Here is a 26,493-nt window from a genome sequence, read left to right on the forward strand (position 1 = left end):
TCAACTGCTACAGCCTTCTATTATCTCATACGAGCAGTTGTGTTTTCAAGATCGGTTGATATCTGAGAAAGAGCCTCAGACAGAGAATCATGAAAAAACCGAGATGAACTCCCCATGGAGTATAGAGAAAGTATTGTTCACCCAGAGATAAAAGTTGTGTGGTTCATTTGAATGTTACAATGATTGATAACAGAGTAAAGGCTTAAAATAGAAAGCCTGCAGGTTTTATGAATATGAGCAAAGCCGTGCAAATGAGATATTCATTTTCAAATTATTCGCATCTTTAAAAGGGGCACTGCACTAATTTCAAGGTTACACATCACAATGAGTGCATTACTGTGAAAACAGCTATATAATGTCCTCTGTGGTTCTGGAAGGAGCCATCCAAGGTTGTTACTGTAAAAACATGCATTGTAGGGTATAAAAGAAGTGGACATTTAGGTGGCAAAGGGGTCTAATGAAAGACGCTGTTACGGGAAATACATTTTCTTTGGAGCTAGGTCATAATATCTTGGCCTCTGCTGCTTTGATTTGGTATGTTTTTTAATTTGTCATGTAAGGCATTTAAAGCATCAGAGACAATCACAGACATCATTAAATACATTGCTGAACTACCCCGTTAATACCAGCCAGTGCGCTCATAGACATGCTATATAAATATATATTATATACTTGAAAATAGAGTCATATTAAGGCATTTCAAACTGAATCAAAACTCAATCAATTACAATTTAAAAGGTACTGAAATAAAAATGTATTGCTTCTTACACACACATTGAACTTTCATCACATAGCATCTCAAATGAAAAAACTCATATAGGCTTCTGCAACTTGCAACCACACTGCTAGATGCCAAAGTCCTACACACTGTCCCTTTAAGGGTAAGAAAGATTGTTGCCATGGTTAAAAGAAACAACAATTGAATGTTGGTATGAGATAGAGGTAAACCACTGACTGTATAGTCAAAGTCAGCCATGCTGAACTCTGCACAAACAAGTTCAGTGATGCTTTAAGATTAAGATAAGCATTTGAACAGACGACATCTGCCGCCATTTCTGAGTTACTTCAGTTTAGTCGTCTGCACTCCCACTAAGTCAGTGTTTTCCATTTTCAGTGATCTTGCTATTTTGCACATTTAGTTTGTAGTGATGATGACGGACCCTGTAGAAGATTCGTTCCAGTAAGCACCATCTTCTACCGGGTGTGACGTACCCGTTAGTGAACCCCACACAGTGGAATCCCAGACGCTGGTAGAGCTGGTGGGCCGCGGGCGTGTACGCCGACTCCCCACCGCCGACAGCTCCGCTGAACAGACGTCCGCTGCAACTCAACAGCACCTCCTGGCTTCTGCTGGCTGACTGCTGCTACGATACCCACCACTTTGCCTTCCAGCACTGCTACCCACAGACAGGAGTCTAAAGTGGAGGGCAGTGTCACAACATGAACAACATTAATAAAGGATGTGACAAAAGGAAAATCATTCAGTTTAAAACATAATCCATTTTATATTTTTTTCACACAGTCACTTCAACAAGAGACAATTGGCCTCCACAACGAACTTGATCTTGTTATCACAATAATCATTCACAAGATGCACATTTTCCTTTTCAGTGAGTCTCTCAGTCTGACATTATTACATGTATTGTGTCAAGGAAAACCTGGCCTTTGACAGGCATAGAAAGGTCAGAGATTATCACTAAGTGAGTGACAATGCTGGTTGAGTTGTTTATTTTGGTTTGTATTTCTACAATGATCTGTAGTGCTTCTGGATCCACACACTGCCTTGTAGCCTCTCCCAAAAATGGAAATAAGTCAAGGACGTCATTGATTATTCTAAATCCCACAAAGTCTTAAATGTTGTAATTCATAAATATATCAAAATGTTGTCAATAAACCAAACCAAAAGAAATAAATGACAATCCTTTTGTAGAGCTCAAAAGCCTTCTTGTCCAAGGTTGCAGCCAGTATGGACAAGTTAAAGCTACACTGTGTCTTACTTTAAAATGTTGCACTTTTGTAGATGACTTTTGGCAAACAAAGCTTTCATTTGAAAGCACAACTTTCAAAGTAATAACCGATAAAAAGATAAAACGTTTTTCTTTTCACCTGCAGAAACTATTTCCCCTTTTGAGGCCTTGTTTTGATGAAATGGAAATTTAAAGTAGTGTTACAATTACAAGAAACAAGATATGATAGAAGTTTATATTTTTCACTGGACTACAAGCTTTAGTGTCTGTGACAATGCCTTGATTTTACACTATATTAAACTGTCTGACATATACAAGAATATTAGTCTACATTTTGGGTTCAAACACTTTGGCTGTGCAGGATTAGAAAACACTCACTAACCTAATCTTTATGTTCAGACGGCCATTCTTATGTGATAGCTTAATCACGGAATAAAGGAGATGTAACGTTAGTAACCTAACTTGTGTTTACTTGTGCTATTATAGAAACTGACTGTAGGACCGCAAACGGGACGATTATCAAAATGGAGCACGGACCAGAAATCACCGACGTGTGTTCAAGACAGTGAACAGTTGAGGTAACACTAACAGTAACGTTACGTGTGTGTTATCCCAGGAGCAACATTAACACCAGATCAAACTCATTTTAGTGTTGAACGTCAGTCCATTGTGGTCCATTGTCTTAGCTTCATTTCTTCACCAAACGTGATCAGCTCATCACATAGTCTGTTCATTTGAACTGTGTGGTATTGTCGTGTTACTTGCACTGATATGTTAACATATGTGAGGCACGTGCAAACCCACAGTTGCACACCCAAAGCTTCTTTCAAGTGTGTTTATCCTGGATGTCATAGAACTTTCCAGAAGTTCAAAACATTGAGATATATATGAGAGTAATAATAGCAGGAGTAGCGCCAATAATAGCAGAACAATAATAAGAGAGAATGAATTACACACCATATTTGGTGTGTAATTCAACAAATGGTTCAGAGAAACTCCTAATCCACCACTAGATTTCATATTCTTAAAGAATTACACTGGCGAATGATAGAAGCAGGTTTTTCAATCAGTCCAACAAAGATCATACCCAAACACCAACTCCTTCTATGTTGGCTCAAGGTTTAAGACTAAGACACAAAGGTTTATCCATGAGCCCCGAAAAGGGATGTAGCTAATTCAATGCAGTCATTTTCTAACAATTTCTGCAGTATGAAAATAGGCCGTGGCGGAGAAGGCAGAAGGCAAGGGGCTGGGAGGAGACGGGGAAACTAGCGGGAAGTGACTCACTTCTGATTTGAGAACTCAAAAGGTCTGTTGAGATCAAAAAGAATCAGTCTACATCAGACAAGACCAAGCATGCCAAATGTGACACAAGGGTGGGATCAATTGGATTCTATCTTTAACATGCGATGACGCCTTTGGGATGTGATACTTGAGAAATGATACAGACACAAATGTTGGAGTGGAGGAAAGCATGAATGAAGGGCTAAAACCAGAGATAGAGAGATATAGATAGAGATTGTATAATAATAAAAGCAACAATTATAAACATGAAGCTACATCTCTCAGTAATGTTAAACTGTATCTCACTAATTAACCGTATATAGCTTTTAACATGCTCCCTTAAGAATACAGGACCACAAATACACCCACACATATTCTCTTCGTCTTCATCTCTCGTTCCTTTTTGCAATATACATACTATGAGCACATGCTGCCTCCCACACACCTTTTTCAACACTCACTTTTCTTATGATATGATACATATTACCACTATCACAGTTATTCTAATTTATTTATCCATATTCTTCGATTAGCATTCATGCAAAGGCAAAATCAACAATAATTTAATTTTTTTTAATTTATTGATAGAATTTCTCTGTTGTGAAGAAACAAACGATATTGTCCTACGAATTAATTTTTAACGGATTAAACAAACAAGTTATAACCTGCTGTAGAGGTGCTGGTCGGCATCGTTTTGGTTCCTTCGGACGAAGTAAAGGCTAGCTGTTTCCCTCCATTTCTAGTCTCTGTGCTAAGCTAAGCTAACAGGCTGCTGGCTCTCGCTGCATGTTTAACTCACAGATACGAAAGTGTTCAATCTGGCATTAAAGTAAAGGTCAGTTTCTGATGTCATTTATAGTTCAGATAGTTCAGGCAGTGTTGTGGTTTTTTCCTGTTTATGAGCCGCTTCTTTGACTTTACCTAACACTGGCTCAGTAACTGTTCTCCATCTGACTCGTGGTGAGACAGGATCTCACTATTAGGAACTCAGTAACGAACACCCACAGAACACAAGAGAGATTGGATTTTCTTCAGTTCAGGCAGATTTGTTTGCATCACAAGTAAACCGAGCTGTCCGGAGTCAACTCACTTCACAATAGCATTGTTCATTACTTTATACCTCCATTCTACCCTAAGTCTTCCCCCCCTTCGGCGATGTCCTCCTCCTCCTCTGAACTTTCACCTAGACAAGTTACACTGTGCACCTCAGACAAGTCATAACAGAGGGTCTTTTGATTAGCCACAGTCTCCTTCCCCACTCGTCTTCTCCTGATTCCACCTCAGGCTGACCGTCACAGCGACCGGCTCCCGTTCTTCCCCTGCGTTAGAAATCTTGCTCTACTTTTTTATCTGCTTCACCCCCCCTCTATCTTTACCCGGGCTCCAAGGCCGCTATAGACTCCCTGTCTCAGTGACGTGAATAACCTATGACAATGATACGGGCCAATATCACAGTATGAATGTGAATATACATGGGTACATTTCGAATTATGAATATGATTAATTTTACACAAATATACTTCAAGACACAAATACATTTTTCTCCCACATTCCCCCCTTGAGTGACGCTTTTGTTTCTTCTATGTTTCAATTTTCATTGGTCAGTTATCTAACATAATAAAAAGATTATGCCTGCATTTGTAGACCTGCTACTGTCCTAGGTTTTTCCTCATGTTTTCTCTGTCATATTTCACTGTATAGTTACTGAATCGGTTGACAACTAGCTAACGTACTAAATTTACTCTCTCTGGCTCTTTTAACTACTAGCTGTGGTTCTAGACTCGTTTAGATTGGGTTTAGGTTGAAGCGATACAAGTTATATCTAAAAGAACATGATCAATTGCCCCCTTTGGCCATTCGTATGGCCATTCAAATATTTATGATTTATCAAAACACCCACACATATCACCCAAAATGGATTACATATGCACATCATTAATTCGATAAGGTTACAGCATTAGCTGTTTTGTGAATTTTAAGTCACTCCATGTTGTAGCTAGCTAGGTAATGTTTACATCAACATGGCAAAATAAATCTCCTGAGATGAGGTGAAACACAAATTGGACCTCCATCTCTGTTGAACTGCATAAAAAGACAACATATCAGTGAGTTTCATAACAAACAATAATCAAACAACTTAAACAATTTGTAAGAAATGAAGTATTTATATTACCATAATAAACATTCAGAATCAACTGTCAATTTAATTGATTCCTTTATGAAGTAAAAATAAATGGAAGCATCTGACTGATGCATGGATGGATGCTTTGATCATCCACCTTATGTGATCCCCAGACACATTAACATTTGCTCTCATTTATTTATCCTTGAGTTGCAGTGGCATGAATGATAGCAGTTTGTATTGATTGTTCTCTCATTTATTGATTATATGAGAGAACATTTTCTTTATATATTAAAATGTGAACCATGCAAACTGGGCACTGCCATCCATAAAACCTTCCCACAGAGTATGTAAATACACTGTAATTTATATGGACAAAATCTAATTACACAACCCACACCTTTGAATGAGAACAGTTTAGGTGCAGTGTCCTGCTGGTCCAGACTATTCGCATGGCCTGTTTGGCCATTACGGTTGTTTCAGTAAGGACCATATTGCTGAGGCAATACAGAAACGCAGAAAAAAGCAGAAAAGTGTCTGTTCGATAAAACTCCAAAACAAAGCCGTATCCCCAGGCGATTCAGGAGGTAGTGAACTCGTTGAAGCCATTTAAGACTTCAGTCATTTATGCTAATTTCTCTGCTCTGCCTGGAAAGGAAGAGAGAACTGGACAAGAGCCAGGATCATAGCCTCTTCAGAGTAGAGGCAGTTTTCTCACTTACAGTCCAGGGAAACAACTGTCCTTGTTATGTTTGTTAGCGAGTGCTGCACTGAGTCAAATCCCGGGGTGGCCCAGGCTGTTCAGATTTGTGCTGAGTGGGCTACACAGTGTGGGGGCCTCTGTCCTGGTCCGTCATTTTCCTGTTCCCCCGCCATGCCTCTGGTAACGTTGTGCTTGCTGCTGCATCTCCTGCTTCCTGGTGAGCGTTAGTCATCCTCAAATTTGATGTGTTTTTTATAGTTTTGACTCCAGCACATTGGATTAGAAGGCACACTATATCAATCTTGCTTTAGGGGGTTCGTATCCGGTTACCGCTCACAAGATTGGAGTCAACCGTTGTAATTAACATAGTTTACGGATTGCTTGTATATTCTTGTTGACTCAATAGTAAAAAGTCAAAATTTGATCTGTTCTTCTTTAATTTGCATATTAATACAACATCTTGTAAAATATCAGTATAGTCATCAGGTCTATTCAAATCAAATAAATGTTTAGCTAAAAGGAGCTAGGCAAATAAAATCTTTACAGCTTGCTGTCCTGATTTCACTGAACTTACCTGATTTGATTTTCTCATTATTTGACAATAAAAAGATCTTGGTGGTAATGTTAGTAAAAACGTTTACAACAAAGCTACTTTACAACCTGCCACAATTGAAAGAAATGTGACAGCTACTGTAAAAATACTGAACAAGACGTGAGACCTATACTGCTCTGATTACATCAATAAAGTAGTTTTGGTGGTGAGACATTACCAGATCCCTACGCTATTTCAAACCACAAATGGATTTCACATATACACCTATCTCATATTTCAGTGTTTATGTTATCTATTATATGTAAACTATTAGGTATCGTGCAGTCACCGTGCAATACAACAACAATTAATCTGTCCGTATATATCATATTTGTAGTTTTTAGTTATAGTTATATTTTAGTTATTGTGTATTTTTACTTCGTTAATATTCTTTACTATTTATTACTTATTTATAATATTTGACTTGATACATTGTTTTTTGTCTTGTTTGCACTATCCACTATGCTGCTGTAATCCTGTAAATCTCCCCACTGCGGGGCTATTAAAGGATTATCTTACCTTATTTTAGGTAGTTTGTGGTCATGTGTAAGAGATTTTTGACACAGAATCAGAGATTTGCATTTTGAGGGCAGGTGTCCTACTTAGCTAAAGACAAGGCCTAAAGACTAAAGCTCATGATGCCTGGGTTTACCTGCATAGTGACCATGGGTACATCATAACAGCTAACTCAACCTGCATGGCAGGGTAACTCACTTTTGCAACCCATCTATCGCTCCAGCTCCCTTGTTGTGGCAGTAATGTAGCAGCCATTATGTGCCAAGTTGAGCCATCAGGGCGGAAACGCATCGAGGAGGAGGTTGCCTGCTTGTCCAAACCAAATCAGTGGAAGGAAATGTCCAGAAAAAAAGTTGAGCCACAAAAACTGAATAAAACTAACTTCAGCTGACCAAAAAGCCATGATTCCCTCACCCAACACTAGCGAAACACTGGTTGCGGGCTATTCAGCCACAAGTGATGCGTAATGACTGACACTTCTGCAGTGCCTCGAAGCTTCTGAAGACATGTACGTAAAATAAAAGCATTATAACATGAAAGCGTGGTTGTGCCCTTAATGTATTCAGTGCAGACACCTAATAATGAATGAAATGCTCTGTCGTAGGCTACAGTCATGAGCAGACAGTGATGCATTGCCAGACTGAAAAAAAACTGAGAAACATAGATTATCATATAGCCTAACTTGGAGCACAAAGAGACAATATTGATAATATTATTATGAACCAGCCACATGCCAACTTTAAAGTTGTTATCTAGTCTGAGTCTAGTATCACTGTCACGATCAGGCTTTGCCTCGTGTGTTCTGTGTGTCTTTGTTTAGCTTCACCCTCCTCACTCCCTCAGCATCAGCCTAACTCCCTTCACCTGTCCCTGATCAGTAATCAAGCTCTCCCTCATCAGCACAACTCTCCTCACCTGTTCAAGTCACCTTATAAACCCCTGTCTCTCAGTCACTCACTGCCAGCTCATTGTTTGTGTTACATTACATTACATTACATTACATTACATTACAGTCATTTAGCAGACGCTTTTATCCAAAGCGACTTACAATTCAGAGTCTATCACATTTCTACACCGTAGGCACAGCTACGGGAGCAATTTTGGGGTTAAGTGTCTTGCTCAAGGACACATCGACATGCGACTAGCGGAGTCGGAGCCGGGGTTCGAACCGCCAACCCTCTGATTGAAAGATGGCCCTGCTATCCACTTAGCCACAATCGCCCCAGGCGGGTACAATCGTGTTGTACCCGCCTGTTTGTCTTGTCCTGCTCCCGGTTTCCCACGTCTGCCTCGTCCTGCTGGATTTGCCCCCTCGTCTCTTGTCTCGTCCCTAGATTCCCTGTGTTCTTGTAGTGTTCACGTTCTGATTTAAGTGTTTTATTAAATTCCATTTCACTCTACTTCTGGTCTGCGTTGGAGTCCACCATCATGCCTCGTGACAATCACAGATAATAGTGTTTCTTCCAACCAAGCAATTCTTTGTCTGACAAACATTCTGTGGAAGTTGTCATGCAGTGTAAGTATTCTATTTCATAACTCATGCAACCTGTAATGATTTCACTAATTTGCTTATATACATTTCCTCCTACACACTCAATTACATCCCCAGGCTCTCAAAACGTATGTCCGAACGCTGCTCTGCCTCCATTTACACAAATGCAACCACAGATACAACATCAGAAACAGGATATGAACTCTGTGAGCCCTTGACAGCCAAATATACATTTCATTTTGATTACATTATGTTGCCTTCATTAGATTGCATTTAAAACTCATTTAAAACATATCGTCAGTGCATGCATCAAGAACAACCAGTAGATACAACCATTTGGTGGTTGACACAGCCCTTGGAGTGCTGCAGTCATATCTAAAGTTATTAGCTTGTCAGAGGTACAACCTCACCCCCCATCAGAGAAAAAAGATGTAGCTCCTGTTGGTGTTATTCCAATTAGATAGCTGTGTTTCGGTGCTTATACTTTGACCAGGTTTCACTCCTTGCTCTTAGATTTTATGTTCTCGCCATAAAAATCTCAGTGCAGTCTATGATACAACAATACAATCAATTGGTTTTAAGACTCTTTGGCATGTTTGCTCTCGCTGTATCCTTACCAGGCCACATTATCAAAGGGTTCAATACTGAGGACAACATGAGTATCCACTCTCTTGTGATTTGTGATACAGTTGAAAATGAAAGCCGGTCTCTGTTGGTGAGTCCCAGTCTGACTTGTGATTTATTAGAACCAGGATGAGGTTGTTCTCCCATCTTAGCCCACCCTTAAGCACAAGTGTGCTTCTTTGTACAATATTCAACAGCTACATGCAACGACTGGAAACTAGTTCAAAATATGAAACAAAGAATTGAGTACATGTCCTTCAAGCTTCAACCGTCACCATGGAAATCAACGTCCAACTCGGTATTCAAATGCATCTGTTTTTTTTGTTGTTGTTTTATATTATGCATCAACATTTAGTGGGTGTGTGGGTGTGGGTGTGTGGGTGTGTGTGTAGGTGTAGGTGTGTGTGTGTGTAGGCGCTGTACAGGGAGCTGAAATGCAGCGAAGGAGATCGATAGACAGCCAGTCTCAACAAAACCAGGTCTTTTATTTTATGTTTGGTTAGGCTACAGTCTAATTATATATAAATTAGTTTATAAGCCCATCTATGAGCAAAAGTATTTTTATGAGTTATCGCTGTAATTTATTAAATGTGATTATTGCATATTTTGTCGACATTTTTTTGTCTTAATAAAAAGGAAAATTGGTATTGAGTTAAGTACAACACGAGTAAGTAATGTGAGCGATATATTGATAGAGTTGGCCTTCAGTGAGCCTATAGTCAGACCTTGCCACCTTTCCTGTGGTGTTTCGAGGGTTATGTGAAAAAATGGATGGTAAAAATCTTGACTATCACAATCCATGGACACTTCTCCTGATAAGAGAGAGAACCAACATCACTTTGCTGTTTTACAAAGCTCAGATATACTGAGCACTAATAAGCATTAACGTTGTTTTTTAAAAGAAGAAAATTGTAGCATTAGCTGTTTGCAGACACTTTTCCATGAACCCTGAAATCTATCAAGCCACGTAGAGAAGAACAGTATTAAGATTTTCATTTGATTATCAGAACTTGTCTGCAAAGGACATTTTGTTTTGTTGAGAGTGGTTTCACATGAGTTTGCATTGTTGCTCTTGTTATTTGCAAACATTTTGTCTGGTGTTACTGATCTAAGATCTAAGTGTTCATGGACCAGTGATTCATGTATTCATGTGGGGGATTGACCATAAAAAAACTAATCAAATTGTCGAAGGAAACTCCAGCTGCCACCCCAAGAACATAGACAATCATCTCCACCATGAATCAATGTATTTCCCCTTCATTTACTGCATTAACTAACGTTCACGCTATTCATTCCCAGCATGTTGACCTTTAAGTCCCAAGATGCACTTTGTTTGAGCCAATACTAAATCATCCAATCAAGTTGAAGGAGAAAACCATAAAGGACTAAAATCACATTGCTGAGCACCAATTTACACTGTTGTTGAAATGATAGTACATTTGGTGAAGATGTAAGGCATTATGACTTGTTTAGGATTCAAAACTCTGTTGGGACTTGAGTGCAAAGATTTGAGATTTACTTTTGACAATTTCAAACAGTGACTTAGTCCCACCTCTATCTTCTGGTACTTAAGTTTTTAGAAAAGGATATAATAATGTGGTTATTTGCGGACAAAAGGCTTACAAATGACTGTATGAACACCACAAATTGCAATTTGATGGACCTAAAAAGTCTGGTGAGCACCTCCAGACATTTCTTTCAATTTATAAATAAAATGTTTGTTTGAATCAAGAGGAAAAAAATGAAGAAACAACAAAGATGAGTAAAAATGACTGCTGAATGAGGTGACATCTCTGTGACACGGACAGTCATCACCGTTTGAAGAGAACAGAGCAGAACGTACCCGAGAATGACAGAGGAGGCTGAGAAGGAAAAAGAGGAGGAAGAACAGGGTGAGAAAGGAGGGAGTTGAAGAGAGAAAGACAAAGATGTGGGAAGATGTACTGTTTCATTCTGTGCTGCAGAATACAAGAAAGAGGGGTGATAAGGAGAAAACAGGTGGAGAGGCTCCATGTGAGTCTGAAAAACGTGGACTTGAATACAGAGAAAGAAGGAGGCAATGATTTTGGTGGAGGTGTTTTGATAAGGCTTGTGATGTAGTTGGTCTGCGACAGTTTTAATCGGTGAGACACAGATGTAAATTAGGACACAGAGGACTGGGGACTGTGGGGAGGAGGGCTGATGTATTGGTGTTGTATCATGATTATATGAGAGAGAGATCAGACTCTATCTTAGTTTCCAGAAATATTTTCTGTGAGCTTTTTCAGCCTGTGGCAGTTATCAACATTAGCCAATAAATGATTGACTGTGGGACAAACCACCGCTTCCTCAAAATAATGAATGTGTTCATTTCCAAATAACTGTATCCAATTCGGGAGAAAGGGGTGAAATTTGTCTTTCACAATAACTTGTCTATCTATGTCATGTTTCATTGTCCTGATCAAACCCGAGGTGTGCCCAGGCAACAGGGCCTTTACGGTAATATACCTCTTATTACCACAAAGGCCCGAAAAATGATTTTCCTAATTAGCTTCATGGTTCTACGTGAATTTAAAAAAAAAAATTTGCTCTCGCTCTGTGTGTTATCTGACCTTCGCTGTGTTTCGTTCACTGTAGCCGGGTCGGTAACCGTGCATGCCAGTGCAAGTGAGTCTCTCTGTTGTGTCTCAGTGGCTCTAATGGCCGCTGCTCTGCACTGCACTCATATGGCAGTTACCGCTGAGAACGCCTTCCCAAGCGTAGCGCCCACACAGCGGTTCACACTCAGGTAAACACTGTTAGCACTGTTGCTGTTGTTTGCACTATCCCTGCTGTAAGCACCGTTAGCTGCTAGCTGCCTGCTTAGCTTTCGCCACATTGAGAGTCTGTGGAGGCAATAGATATAAACTGAATTCCATATTGAGAAACTTTTACTTAGACTGTTGTGGATTTAGTCAGGATTATTCCATGTTGAAAAAACAGCTTCAGGGCCTTACACATTCATGGTACTTCTGTATTAAGGGTAGTGTTATTGCGATATACCAGCATTGCCGATAACAGTGATATTTAAAAACTAAATAATGACATTTGATAATACAGTTTTGATAGTATCATGTTAATAATCCAGTGTCTCTTAAATCATTTTATTTATACAGTTGACTCTCCACCTCCTTACGCTCATATTTTAAGTGTAATTTATTTTGCCAAAATGGGACAAAACGACCAATAAACAAAGTTAAAGTTGAATCATTGTGACAGCCCTAATTAAGGGGTTACGTCGTACCAACAACTAGGTGCTATAGGTGCACAGGCTTTGTAGCTACGCCATAGGCTACGCTGTAGCTCATGTGCGCCTGTAAAAAATGTAACAGTCACAGTTACTGCAGCTAGGAAGATACCATGTGAGGGGCAGCAAGAGCTGGACAGCTAGGTCTGCCTGTTCTTCACTCTCCTTCAGTTTGTCCTGTTCCCCTTTCTGCCCTCTCCTTTTATTTTCGCTACTTGTATTTTTCTTCAGGCCATTGCTGTTGTTCTTTCCTGTGTCCTATGCCTATCCACTCACTTTCATCTCACTTCATACGACAACCAGACATATGATGTCAGAATCCCTTCGAGACATCTGTATACAAGTGTGTCCCATCTGTTTGCTTTGTGTTTGTGCTGGTACATGTTAGCATATGCGTGTGTTTGGTGCACTCAGCCCTCTGTGTGGAGTGTTTTCTTGCGCACGTCAATACTTCTGTAGAAGGGTAGACTTTTGTAATTTATTTATTTATATATATATATATATATATGTGTATATATATATGTATATATGTATGTATGTATATGTATGTATATATGTATATATATGTATATATGTATATATGTTGTATATATTCATATAAATTTGCAGAAGGAACAGGATCACAGCAGAGTTCATGACGTACTGATCTCCTCAGAAACATAAAAATACACACTGAAATGCAAATGCTTATGTTTTGGAAAACATGCCGATATTTTGCGGCCACCTGGTTTGAGAAAATGTGGCGAGTCTTATGCAAGTAACAGTATTTTGTTAGCATTTTTGTAAGTGCGTGTGTGGATGCACGCATGTGCATGGATCCCGCTTGTGTGATGCGATGAGGAACGTCTGTCTCCCAGTGGGCCTTTCTCAAGGCGTAACGTCACCAGCAACGCCAAGCGCTGCCAAGGAGGGTGCGTTTGCACGTGTCTGTGCTTGCACACTTAAGCCTTCCAAATGTTCTCGCCTGCGAAGAGATCCAAGTACATGACTCAAACATCACACCTCTTCTGTTGCTATCTTTTTGTCTCCCTCACATTTACACAAATACTCATTTTCAGCTCATTCTGTCAACAGCGAGCTCTGTTTTCCATCCCATATTGGCATGAATGACTTTTCACCCTTTTCTGCCTTTTTGTTACACACACACTACAGTAAATGGCCTTAGACACAATCACGCATGTGTATCTGTGGGTGGGATAATAACCATCACACACAACGTCAGATATCACCATAGAGTGTAGAAACATAACGAGCTTCGTTAAAGCCTGACTTGTGGCATAGTTACAAAAAGAACACACAGTGTTTGCTGTTAACGTTGAAACAAAGCAGTCAAACTTCACATTTCATATAAATCTATGTTCTTGCCAAAATGTTTAACTACAGCTGATCATTTTGTTTAGGTAATTCAACTTCCCACTAAGAACACATGAATAGCTCTCATTTAAAGCATCAGCTTCTAAAGGTGGTAAAATGAACTAATAGCATATCAGCCAAAGTTATTACCTCGCTGCGTTCATGTGAACGAGGCTGGACAGACCAGGGTTAAAGGAAGCACTATTGCACTTGCTTTATGGGCCCGGTGATCAAGGAGAGGTAAAAGACGTCGTACGAATAGTCAAACAAATGCTTTCTATTTTAAAATGTTCTATTGTATATCGGCCGCCATCTATTCGAGCATACCAAAAAGTCAGGCTGAGCGCAACCAAAGAGCAACTGAGTGGACACCATCCCTTTTTTTACAGCACCGTCTGCTGTAAGCCTCCAACAATGCAGCTCCAGTAACACTGTGCATGTGCCATGCCTCTATAGCTCAAGACTGTGTCTTAGCCTTCATTCAATAGGAATCGCCAGTGATGGGGAAGATCGCCGGAAGATCCGGGTATTTTCACCTGAATTCTGTACTTGTATGTCAAACTTTCTTCACTTAATACCCGTCTGAGCAACTTTCAAAGGAATGAACAGGTTTATCCAATTATCTTTATTCGTCAACAAGTGAGTCAGCATCCATCTTAGTTAAGTTTGACTGACTTGCATTGGTGGGAGCTCTGACTGTTCATTACAACTTGGTGGCTGTGCCGAAGCACTTTCACCAACAAGCCTTATATTATTCTGTGTTCTGTCTTATATCTGTGGATATCTCATAAGCAGAGAGTCCTGGCATTCTTCATGTATCTGTCTTATAGCATGGAGCTCTTTGGTCATATATAAATATTGACTCATTGTGATAATTACTATGTCAATGTTTTTGGAAGATTTATGTTATTATATGTTTCATGTTTTAAAGTAAAACAATCAACATGTAGACTGTAAACGTGGAGACCGCCTCAGTAGATCTTTATGAATTGTATCATAAATGTTGTATTTTAGTGTATTTGTAATGGTGACATTGCCTTTAAAATCTTCATTTATTGCATCTCCATTTACTCTGAAAAGGTAATAGAAAATAGGTTTACTTACAGTGGATTCATTTAGATTCCTTAGCTCCTTACCTTTAAAAGGAGACCAGAAAAATGCATTTAAGCCTTATGGTTGAGAAGCTATTTCTGATTCATTTTGGGTAAGTTATTTTAGACGTTTTTATCTGTAGGATAGGGCTGAATAGCTAAGATGCTGTTTGTTGTTTTGAGTTGCATTTTATTGGACAGGTGTTGTTTATAAGTGTATACTATCCACCCCTTGTGTATGTGTCCATATGTCCTTATATGGATCCATTCACCTGCATAAACAAGAAATAACATGCACCAACTGCGACAGTGCTTCATGGCTGCACACCAGATCAAAAGAATTTCTCTCATGTTGCTTGTTGCAGCAACCAACCTTTGTTCTCATCTCTCTGATATGGAAAATAGTTTGATTCCTACCAACTTTGAAAAAGAACAAAAGGAGAACTATGAAAAAGATGTGTGCACTAAGGGCTCCTTCCTGAAGAAATTGCAATGGAATTATGTGAATAATTTAAAAAGAAAACACAATTAAAAAGAAATGTAGAAAGGGATCATAGACATAATTAAGCCAACCAAACAGGCAAATAACAAATGTGAGGATAGAAGTGACACATATCTAGTTTCCTCTGTGAACTGGTGAATGAAAATCAATGAATCAGAAGAGCTTGTCGGCTCATGTTGGAGGATATATGTTAGAAAGACAAACTGAAAAGATTGCAAGTGGAGAGCAGAGGACATGACGTCAAGGGCGCTTTAGAGAATGAGGGTGTGTGTGAAAGCAAGAACGCAGAGGCCTGGTGACACAAAGTGAAAGAGATGTCAGATTTCTTATACAAGCGTCTGAGAGGATGCAAAAATCAACTCCTGAACACATAACAGGGTGAACAACATGCAAATTGCGTATGTGCATGAGAGAGTGAGAAGTTGTTTGCACGGTTGTGAATATGTTTGTGTGTGTGTGTAAGGGAGGGAGGGAGAGAGAGAAAATAATAAAGAGGGATGATGGCGCAGCAGGTGGAGGCAAGTTGTGACAAAGTAGTGACGCATTTGAACAAGCTCGCAGCAACCAGCCCCCTCTCATCTCTGTTGGGCTCCCGGTCTTCTCATGAATAAACTGGGAATCATTCATATTCATGATACTGTAGCTTCCACAGATACGTTCACATCCCGCCCTCGACTGTGTCTGAGTGAGTGACATGGAATTTGTCCAATCGAATCCAAACAGTTTATATGTACTCGATGAAGAAGGTGCGTCATGGAATTCTTCTGCCACACAAATGCTTTGAGACCAATTGGAATGAGGAGGACGAGCTGTTTGATGGGTTTGTTTCATCCTTATATGGGCATGACAAGCTGAGAGTCCACTGAGTGAGCTCTGTGTGTGTGTGTGTGTGTGTGTGTGTGTGTGTGTGTGTGTGTGTGTGTGTGTGTGTGTGTGTGTGTGTGTGTGTGTGTGTGTGTGTGTGTGTGTGTGTGTGAGAGCTTGTGACTTTTGTATGCAACAGCTTTCAGTTTGCTTTGTTGTCCGTCTGCTCAGACTGAAGTCTGGTACAGACATACTGTTTGACAAAGTGAAAATTTGTAAGGATTTGGTCCCATAATTTTATAACATGTTCTTTTAGCATATATCGTCCTTTGCCTGCCAAATAATTGTGTTAGCATATTTACCTGCCTGCCCAATCACTCTAGGCAGGATGTAAAGTTCCCTTGACAACAACAAAATCAAATGTTACTTGTTAACCACTAAATGAACTGAAAATATCACCTAACCCTCACCCTATCATAATAACAGTTTTCATCAGAACTACTTTCTACTGAATAAATAGTCCCTACGAAAAACCTGGACATTGTAACAATTTGCTATTGCGTTTGAAGACATGCTAGCTACATGACTCTATGAAGGTCCAGCACCACAAGTATCCTCTTGATTTGACTAAGTCAGACTGCAAAAGCCTCATAGTAGCTTCGGTTCAATTATTGAATGCATTTTTGCACAGAGTAAGGACAGTGGATTTTCCCCCTTTGCTTACATTGGGATTGCGTTAAGAAGGCATCTCTTGACGACTAGTGTGACAAAGAGGAATGCTGATTACAACAGACTACAACCTTTACGATGTACATATGTGCACATGAGAGTACTACAATGTGAACCTGGTGGTTCCATGTGTGTAAAACTCAATGCAAGTTGTCATCAAGTCTCTCTTTACTTTTAGGCAGAAATAATCACATTTACATCAGAGTTTTAAGAGATTGTGGCATAGTGAGTTTGGATCAAACTGTGTTTAAAAAAACAACTAGTTAAAATCTTTATAATTTAATATCTACATGGGATGCTCAACAATCAATATTTAATTACAATTATAGTTGGCAAGAGCAGGTGTTATTCATGTCGTTGGAGCACTGAAACTTACAGGGTCAATGTGCTCGAAATCTCTGTGCTTGTGCAGTTTTCAATTCCACACTTCCTGTTCTCCTTTTTTTCGCAGCTCAACAGTTTCACAGTTGAGAAAGCTGGACAACTGCCTGGAGGACTTACATAATGGTGTGTGTGTGTGTGTGTGTGTGTGTGTGTGTGTGTGTGTGTGTGTGTGTGTGTGTGTGTGTGTGTGTGTGCGTGTGTGTGTGTGTGTCTGTGTCTGTGTCTGTGTGTGTGTGTGTTTTGATTGCTTTCACTGGACAATTGCCAAGACAGACTGAAACGGCTACAAATACACATTTTGTTAAAACAAGTATGAATTCATTCTTTCTTGATGTTGCATTTGTCAATGAAGTTTTTTTTCTTTATTTTACTGTAAAAATAAATACTAAACAAGCCAATCTATCCTATATTTTTTTGACTTCTTTCTCAGATACAAAACATGAACTGAACAAGGAAACAAATGGTATAACTGGCACTTTGGTCATCTGACAGCAACCTCACTGTCATGGCCATGGGCTCAGTTTGACCTTCTCCATACAACTCAATAAGAGACTAAACAGAGAGATGCCACTGAATATTTCCGTGTGTGTGTGTGTGTGTGTGTGTGTGTGTGTACCTCTAACATTACCTCCTACTCTTTCACTCCTACTACATCTCGGCCTTACGGTCATCACCTCTATTGGAGCTACGGATCCTTTCCTTCCATCCTATATCTGGCCTTGAGTGATGGAGGAAGCTTTTGGAAATCTTTGTGCATATCTAAAAAGAAAAAGGAGTTGCCATACATCAGCACCCCTACTGTATCTTGCTTCCTATGGCAATGTGGGCACATGCTTTGAAGAGGGAAAGATTAATAACCACTGCTGAAGGAGAAAGCGGATCCCTATATTTGGTAATTCCCCCTCCTCCCTTTTTTCACACTATTTCCGCTGCTCGCTCGCTCAGAACATTTCTTGTTATTATTTCTGCAGTCTCAGCATTAACCAATTCCCTGCTAGGTTTGACTTTTAAGCCCACTCCTCTACCGCTTCACACTATGTTTCCATCATTCTGTCTGCATGGCAGTCTATCAGTCTTAATTTGTCTCCTGTTCCCTCTGGCTTTGACAATCACCAGACTCTTTAATTGCTCTCTTAGTGTATTTACAAGTCAGCCAATTTCCACCACGTCTGTCCATCTGGCATCGCCCACCGATGAGTCAGTCGAGTGACAAACTTACTGACGTATTTGCCTTTTGCAGAGGTGCCAGCTTGTGAATCCTTACAGACACACAAAGACAGATACTCATCACAGCAAGAGCCATTCTGAACACCTCTTACTGTGACATCAGGTCTATGTGGCCAGTCCTTCCAGTTTTCACGGTTTGGTCACAATGTGTTCTTGTTTTTAGTTGTTTTGTCCCACAATTTTTTCTTTTCTTTTGCTTTCAACACAAAATGGCCATTTAAAGAACCTTAAATATTGGTTTTGAGTAAGTTCTGCAAATATTGCCCCAAGAAAAAGCATGATTCAAGAAATATTCTGAGAATTTTTTTATCAAGATCTTCATCTGCATCCAAATCAACAATCTTTACACAGTATATCAATATGTCACAGAAAGACATCCAAAAACCCAAATCTCCAGCTTCCTGACAGGAAGCATTCTTTCCCTGTGGTTGTCTCAAACGACACCATGTTTACAGAACATGGTGCAGTGGTGTGAGTTGGATGGATCAGACAACCACGGATGAGTGGATTTATTACTTATCTCCTGCAAGTTGCTGCTTCTACTGCCAGCACTGTCCTTACAGCGTCTCGCTGTATTCTAACTGCCTCTTTTCTTATTGCTGCATGGACACTGTCCCCCTCCTCCCTCCTTTTCTCTCTTCCTCTTTGTAATGCTAGTTCTCGGAACAACCCTTCCCTTTTCTCTCCCTTTCATATCCTTGCCTCCCTTCCTTCTTTGTTGACATCCCTCCTGCGTTCCTTTTTTTCTTCTCCCTCCCTCCCAGCCTCACAGCACATTGTCTTTTCTTCTCTGTTTCATCGTAAACCTCACTGTGCTCTGTCCTGTAGAAGCACTAGCCTTCTCTCCTGGATGAAGATGAAAGTGATTGTAGTGGACCACAGATATCAAATATCACAAAAATACATACCTATTTACATGACACTTTAAGTGGTTACAGTATTGTCATTACTGAGCACTGATTCTAACAGTAATTGTATTAGCAGCCAGTTAATTGGATGCACTAATAGCAATTATAACTAAGTTGAAGTGACAAAATTGACAACATCATTCACGACTGCTATCAAATTGCACTGACATTAGTGATGGACTCAGTCCTCGTAGCCCTGATTGCAGGGAATCATAATATGACACTATACAGGTGAGACACAGAAAGCCATACCTGTAGAGTATTGTCGATATATTTGAGCTTCGCTGAAGAACTCTTATCAGCCCGGAAAAGTGTTACGCCCTGTAGGTGGTAGATTCAGAATCTAACCGTCCCCCTATCTCCCTCGCTGTTCCTTGAGGAATGGCTTACAGCAAAGCGGGCAAAGGGGGTGTAGAGTCCAACAGGTATCCTCACAGCCTTTAAAACAGGCTGGAAAGGGAAAGGATGTCGTACCAAGAGTTAAATTCAGCCGAATAGCAGGTGTAGGTTGAGGCAGAGGCTGAAAACGGAAAGGGTTAGTAATGTGAAAAAAGACGGCGAGGAGGATGAGGGAGAGGAGGAAGAAGGAGGCAGGTCGAAGTCAGGTGGACACTCGAGCTCGACGCATCGCAGGGTGACACCTGAGTCCTCGTTGCCGTAGTTTACCCAGTACTCTTCTTCGTCGAGTTTGGGCAGCGCCAGCTCTTCCTCCCCCAACTCGTACTTGACTACTGAGGTGGTTGTGGATGGGCCTTTCCCGTACAAACCAGCTTTGACAGTCTCTGAGGATTTCTCAAAGAGACCTTTCGTTGATGACTGGGGCTTGTTCTTGTGGAACCACCAGCGGGTTTTGGTGCTGAAGGTGGTGGTGGTGGAGCCGGCGATGGAGCCAGGGTCTGGCAGGGGGCAGAGGGCGAAGTCCATCTCACGAAGGAAGCGGAGGTCCTGGCTGCGGCGGGTGGAAGGAGAGGCGCAGATCACCTCCGATGAAGAGACACGGGCTTCGCGGAACCACTCCCACAGGGCGCGGGCCTCGCACCCGCAGGACCAGGGATTGGCGTTGAGGCGGAGGAACTCAATGCCCTGAGTGTCCCTCAGGGTCTGGCTTGGTAGCTCAGCCAGGGAGTTATTGAAGAGGAAGAGCATGGTCAGGCGACCAAGGTCACGAAAGGCGCGACGGTTCACCTGCCTGACGCGGTTGTCGTGAAGGAGAAGGCGGTCGAGGTTGACCAGTCCGCGGAACACGTTCTCTGACAGGGTGCGGATACGGTTGCCATGCAGGTAAAGCTGGCTCAGGTTGATGAGGTCAGAAAAGATGTCGTCCTGCAGGAAGTGAAGATTATTCTCCTGAGGAAGAAAATCAAGGAAGGGAGGGGGTTTAGCATGAAAAGAACAGACATCATTTGTAATAATTGTAACTGGACGATTGTGAAGATGTGTGTATGTGTGGGTGGCTGCATGTGTTTCGTTGTGCATATGTGTGTGTGCGTTTGTGTGCGAGTGCGTGTGTGCCAACTGTGTGTCAGAGTTAAATGCATGCTATGTATGTCTCTCCAGCGCTCCTACCTGCAGGTAGAGGAACTGCAGGCTGTAAAGCTTGTGGAAGATGTCATGGGGCAGGGCATTAAGTCGGCAGCGATGCATGTGGAGGCTCTGGAGCTTCTCTAGTCCCCGGAAGGCTCCCCCCTCCAGCCTGTGGAGGCTGGGATTGTCCCCTAAATCCAACTCCTCCAAGTCCCTCAGCTCACTAAATGCCCCTCCCTCAATCCACGTGATGTTGTTGGCGAACAGCCACAGCACCTAAAGCAAATAAACACATGACTTGAACGGTGATTATTCTTCTTAGTTGATATTAACTGTAAATGTGGAACATTTCAAAATCATCCTGCAATAAAACTTTTCTATGCCTACAATTTAAGCTTCACGTTTCCCCTTCCCTTCCAGCAAAAGGTTTTTTTTTTTCTTTTCACACTCTCTCTTACCTGAGTCCCGAAGCCAAAAGAGCCAACTCTAAGCTCCGTGATCCGGTTGTTCTGGAGGAATACACGCTGCGACTCATAGGGCACTCCGACCGGGACGGTGGTGAAGTTCTGCGCCTGGCAGCTCACGGTCATGGGCGTCGGGTAGCACACACACAGGTGCGGGCACGCCGATGCCGGACTTGGCTTGCCGAGGACCAGCCACACCACCAGCCAGAGGGAGAGACCGCCTGAAGGAGAGCAGGGAGAGAGGGAGGTGAGCGGGAGCTGTCTGGTGCTGAAATCATCCGTTTTCATTTATCACACCAGCATATTGAGTGCAAACCCGTGTACATTTGAGCCTTCTGCACTGGTATTTTCGGTTGGCATTAAATCTCAACTGTCTAAACTTTACAGCTGCGTGTTTCTACAATAACTTAAGTTTATGTCTCGGCATTACGCACCGACCTTTACGCACAGCATAATCACACAAGTGTCAAAACTTAGCAGCTCTTTTTTTGCTTTAATACAAAGTTCCTGTTATATTCCATTTCACATTAAACCATTTAAGTCGCACATTGTTTTCCTTTCTAATTTTAATCATTTATCCAATCATATATCAAAGTCGATGTTACATTTATCTTTAGCAAGCTTTCTGGGATTAAAAACTTAGAAATTGTTGCAAAACTTATGAAAAGCAGCATTGCACTAGATCTATGTCTGCGTCCATGTATCCCAAACCAAAGAATATAGAGACAAACTTACTTTTGCAGTTGCGCATGATGGAGCATCGTCGGCTCCGAGAAATTGAAGAGGTGTCCATCCTGAACCAAAGCCCAAAGCGAGTTAGCCTAAGAGGGCAAGTTAAAGCCTGCTATCTCCGCTGATGCCCTGGTTCCCGAGTCGGAGCGACTGAGAGTGTGCCGGTTGGTGGCTACCAGTGTCTCATATATACTCAAGCATCCCGTTATTGCCTACGGCAGTGGGCACCAAGGAATCTCCTACGTCATCGATCCGGGGTCATGAATGAATGAGGGCGGCAAAAAACGGAAAGGGGAGGGCCGACCGTGGGGATTCTCTTGGAGAGTTTGTACGCGCGCAAAGACTGGTTGGAGACGTGCGCTCAGACTATGAGAGGAGGAGACTTTTCTCGACGCACATAGAAGGAGGGAGGGTGAGAGAGTAAAAGTAGAAACAGTGAAGGGAGGGGTGAGGAAGGAGGGGGGGGCAAGGCACGGTGCCTGGTAATGATGACTGTGGAGCAGCAGAGAACGAGTAGGAGAAGAGCGCACAGCTCGTTTCCTGGCTGGCTCTCTCAGAGACTGTTATGGCCATGCTTCCGGAGCGCTGCAGACAGAAAGATACAGAAAATGGGCCTAGATGGTTATGCCTTAGGAAAGCAGGATGCCCCCGAATTATGAGTCAACATTGGAAAATTCGGTGCCAGAAGAGTCATTCAAAGCAACTGTGATAGAGTAGTATTTTTTTGTAGAGGTTAAATACGACATGGTCCAGTTACGCTGTTTGTACAATTATAGCTCCTGAGATCATTTATTTAAAGATGAGATATAAGTGGCTAAACAAGGCAAGAGTGGTCCGATGGAAATGCACTTTTTTATACTATTTAATTCGATTTGGATCACTTTTAACACAATCTGTAGAATTGAATGGGACTTGTCAATTGCAGGCATATTTCTCTGGTTTTATTGCACCTGTTCATCTATTGTTAATTAGGTTTATAAATGGGGGAAAGAGGCTAGTAATTAAGCCAGAAAGCAGAAAGACAGCAAAGCACAACAGATGCACAGCACTTCAAGTCTGTTTTGTTGTGTGTGTGCCTCAAGCTGTCCTCGCTTGTGTTAAACCACCAGCCGTAAGACAGCAGGATAGCATGTTTTGTGACAATGATACAGTGTGATGAATACAACTTTGTCATTGGCCTTTTCGTTGACTGAATGTAATTTGAAGTACTTTACTACTTTAATGGACTGAGTGAAGTACAATGTTAGTTTAACTATAGTTATACCTTTATGACACTTTTAATTGTATTGACCCTGAAATATATTTCAATTTGAAGTTCAGTTTGTGGCGTGGTGCTTTCATTACGTATTTCTAAAGATTTGCTCCTCCATTGTGAATAGGGTGGACAAAATATTAGAAACACTTTAGTTTGATACAGGAGCACTGTAAAGCCTCAAGTTTGAGTTAATAAACAAACCAAGTTTGTATTATTTGCAAGGCTAATGTATTGTATTGCATTATATTGTAGATGTTTTCATCTCATTATCCAGTGACCCGTAATCAGTATCGCTCTAAATACATACAGCAATGCAAAGGACCAGCAGGAGCAACCGCAGCTACAGTATACGGACTAGAATGAAGTATAGGATATGCTCTGAGAAATGATTAGTTGAGACTTGGGGAGGCTTTCAAGATGCCATCAGCTGTTAAGGCCTCTCGAAAATGGTACTCTTTGTTTTGCACACTGTGAGAGACTCCATGAGCTGATAACACTATTGTTAACGAGAGAAGAAAGTTTATTCGACTTAGACAAAGGCATTGAAGACGAAAACGGAGACGGATGCGCTTGAGTCAGAGATTGCAACCGCATATCCCGAAAAAAAAACGGGATATGGTTCCTCTTGTGACCACGGGCCACGACGAAGCCCGGATTGGGTTTCGTATTTACCGTGCACTGCACCTTTAATACCGGCTCAAACCACTCAAAAGCCCACAGATTATATTTAAGGGTACATGTGGCAGTGAATGACTTACTGAGACCAAGGATTACCCCAAGATTAAAACATTTATTGCAACAAACAACAATTTAATATGTTAGACAATAAAAAGGTATATATCTAATATACCTGGCACAGGTTATAATAGAGGCAAAACCAAGCAAAACAAAACCATGAATACAACTAAATTGATAAGTTAAACAAAATAGCAGTGGCAGTCAACGTCTCCTGCCTGCTCACTGCACAACACCCATCTGGAGGGCTTGACGGGGAAGTGGAAGTCTCTTTGGAGCTGGACCTAGAGTAAAATAAGACAAGGGTGAAACCCATGGCAAATATGTCTCACTTACAAAGCTAAAGTTCACACCTACCGAGAGCCTGGAGGTCAGAGAGAGGGAAAGACGCAGCTCATGGTATGGCTATTTATGGTGGAACAAACAAATTGGGAAGTAGGAGGGGCTAAGGCCTACCCAGCTCCACAGTAGCCCAGGAGGGACATTTCATTGCCGGCTACACTCTTATTAATAATAACAGGACATGTTCAATAAAGTTTAAAGTCTCACAGTCATGACTTCCCAGGTTTCGGCACCAAAATGTTGTGAAGTGGAGCTTCTAATTGACGACCAAGACGCATCTGGTTTTGAACGGAACACTTTACTTCCTGAAACTGCAGTATAACAACTGTTACAGTAAACAGACCGCGCTCTTGCACCTGACATATAGGTTTTCACTTATCATCATCATTGTTGTCGTGAAGAAGCACGTATCATGCTACTTCCTGTCTCTTCACAGTAAAATCACTTCCGTTTTCATGCTCTTCACAATAAAAGTAAACATGCACTCAAACAATTTACAACACACTTGTTTGCTCTCCTGTTTCCTTCTGCTTTATTGCACTCACTTGCTTGTATCGATCATCGGTTAGTTTGGTCTTGTAGGCTCTGTTGTTACGCCAAGAGCTACAGGAGGGGCTATAAAGAGCTGTAAATGTCCTCAAAATTGTAGGCACAGTTTCTTAAGAGCATTTAGTTAGTTTAAGATTAGACAAGCAACACTAAGAAGAGAAAAATAGCATAGTCGACCTCGGATAATATTTCTTTTTTTGAATGTCTGACATTGAAAATAAATGTTGAATGCTGCTCAGATTGAGAGTCACAATGAGGTAGACAACAGTAGTGATCCCATTCATAATACTGTAACACAGGCGGCTCAACAGATGAGTATACAAGGGACAACATAGTCACATGTCACACACATGTACACACAAGCTTCATTTTGCATGAAGCCAACTGAGCCACAGGCATCATAAACAAATGAGTAATTGAGGGGATCCATGACACGGTATGTGTTGTTGTTCCCTCACACCTCCTGCTTTGTCCTTATCTGGACTTGTGGACGAGCTTTGGTGCCCACTGGCCATCCGGGACCAACACCTCACAGGCCTCCCCTTCACACACACCCACAGTACCAGCTGCATGTGCAAGTGCGTGTGCTTGCATTCCTGCCTGCTGAGGCGCAACTCTGTCTAAATGCCACCACTGAGTGTCAGTCAATCAGTGTTGTGCCAGTCACCCACACAGCAGGTTTGCGGTACTGTGTGGGCACTGTCTCCTCAATGAGTGTGATGATAGCTACGTTGTGTTTGTGTAATCCCCACACAGAAAAAAAAAGGAGACTTCCCCGGGCCGCACCCACTCCTGCACATCTGCCTGCCTATCTGTCCATCTGCACGTCTGTCATCATCTGTCCCTCTGTCTGCATCCTGCTGTCCTTCACTTTATTGACTGTAAGTTACCAACTGAGGAGTGCGTCACTGCACCAACTACCACACACAGTTGTTATTTCTCTCTCTGTGTTGTGAGACAACCGGAGATAAACTGATTGCATTTTCAATCAGCTGATGTAAATTAGCCTCCTGGATTCATTGATGCAAGTGTGGCTGCGCAATTCTTTCCCGCGTGACATCAACTCCGTCAACACTGCCAGCAGGTCGGAGAGCGTGTTAGTGAGGGCGATGGGGTACTGTAGTAGAGGTGTGTCTGTTGCCAAGGTAACAACACACATCCCTCTGTACTCTGGCCTGTGATGAAGCTATTAAATAAAAGGTAATATCTTCCTGTTATTGAACTGCAGCCCCCTTTTGCACAATTCACATTGGCTTGAAAACATTTGCTTCTCTTTATTAATATCCTGGAGTGCTGTCGGTTTAATAAGGTCACTCAGTGACGGGGAAT

The 26,493-nt window shown here is 41.4% G+C and overlaps 1 protein-coding gene and 1 long non-coding RNA gene across 2 annotated transcripts; both read right to left on the reverse strand.

Annotated features, from left to right (window-relative positions):
- Nucleotides 1-18,945: 18,945 nt before the first annotated feature.
- rtn4rl2a (reticulon 4 receptor-like 2 a) lies at nucleotides 18,946-22,424 on the reverse strand. The gene is made up of 4 exons (XM_076090691.1): nucleotides 22,287-22,424; nucleotides 21,546-21,772; nucleotides 21,130-21,363; nucleotides 18,946-20,910 (listed from the first exon to the last, which is right to left on the reverse strand). Exons 1-4 carry the CDS (start codon nucleotides 22,342-22,344, stop codon nucleotides 20,050-20,052), a joined length of 1,380 nt encoding a protein of 459 aa, XP_075946806.1. The 5' UTR covers nucleotides 22,345-22,424; the 3' UTR covers nucleotides 18,946-20,049.
- A 1,884-nt stretch (nucleotides 22,425-24,308) lies between these two features.
- On the reverse strand, nucleotides 24,309-24,970 carry LOC142948189 (uncharacterized). The gene is made up of 2 exons (XR_012953461.1): nucleotides 24,631-24,970; nucleotides 24,309-24,557 (listed from the first exon to the last, which is right to left on the reverse strand). It is a non-coding gene; the product is annotated as an uncharacterized LOC142948189 (long non-coding RNA).
- Between the last annotated feature and the right edge of the window lie 1,523 nt (nucleotides 24,971-26,493).

Source organism: Anarhichas minor, unplaced genomic scaffold, assembly GCF_050575085.1.
Source record: "Anarhichas minor isolate MPS153535 unplaced genomic scaffold, ASM5057508v1 ptg000012l, whole genome shotgun sequence".
NCBI lineage: Eukaryota > Metazoa > Chordata > Actinopteri > Perciformes > Anarhichadidae > Anarhichas > Anarhichas minor.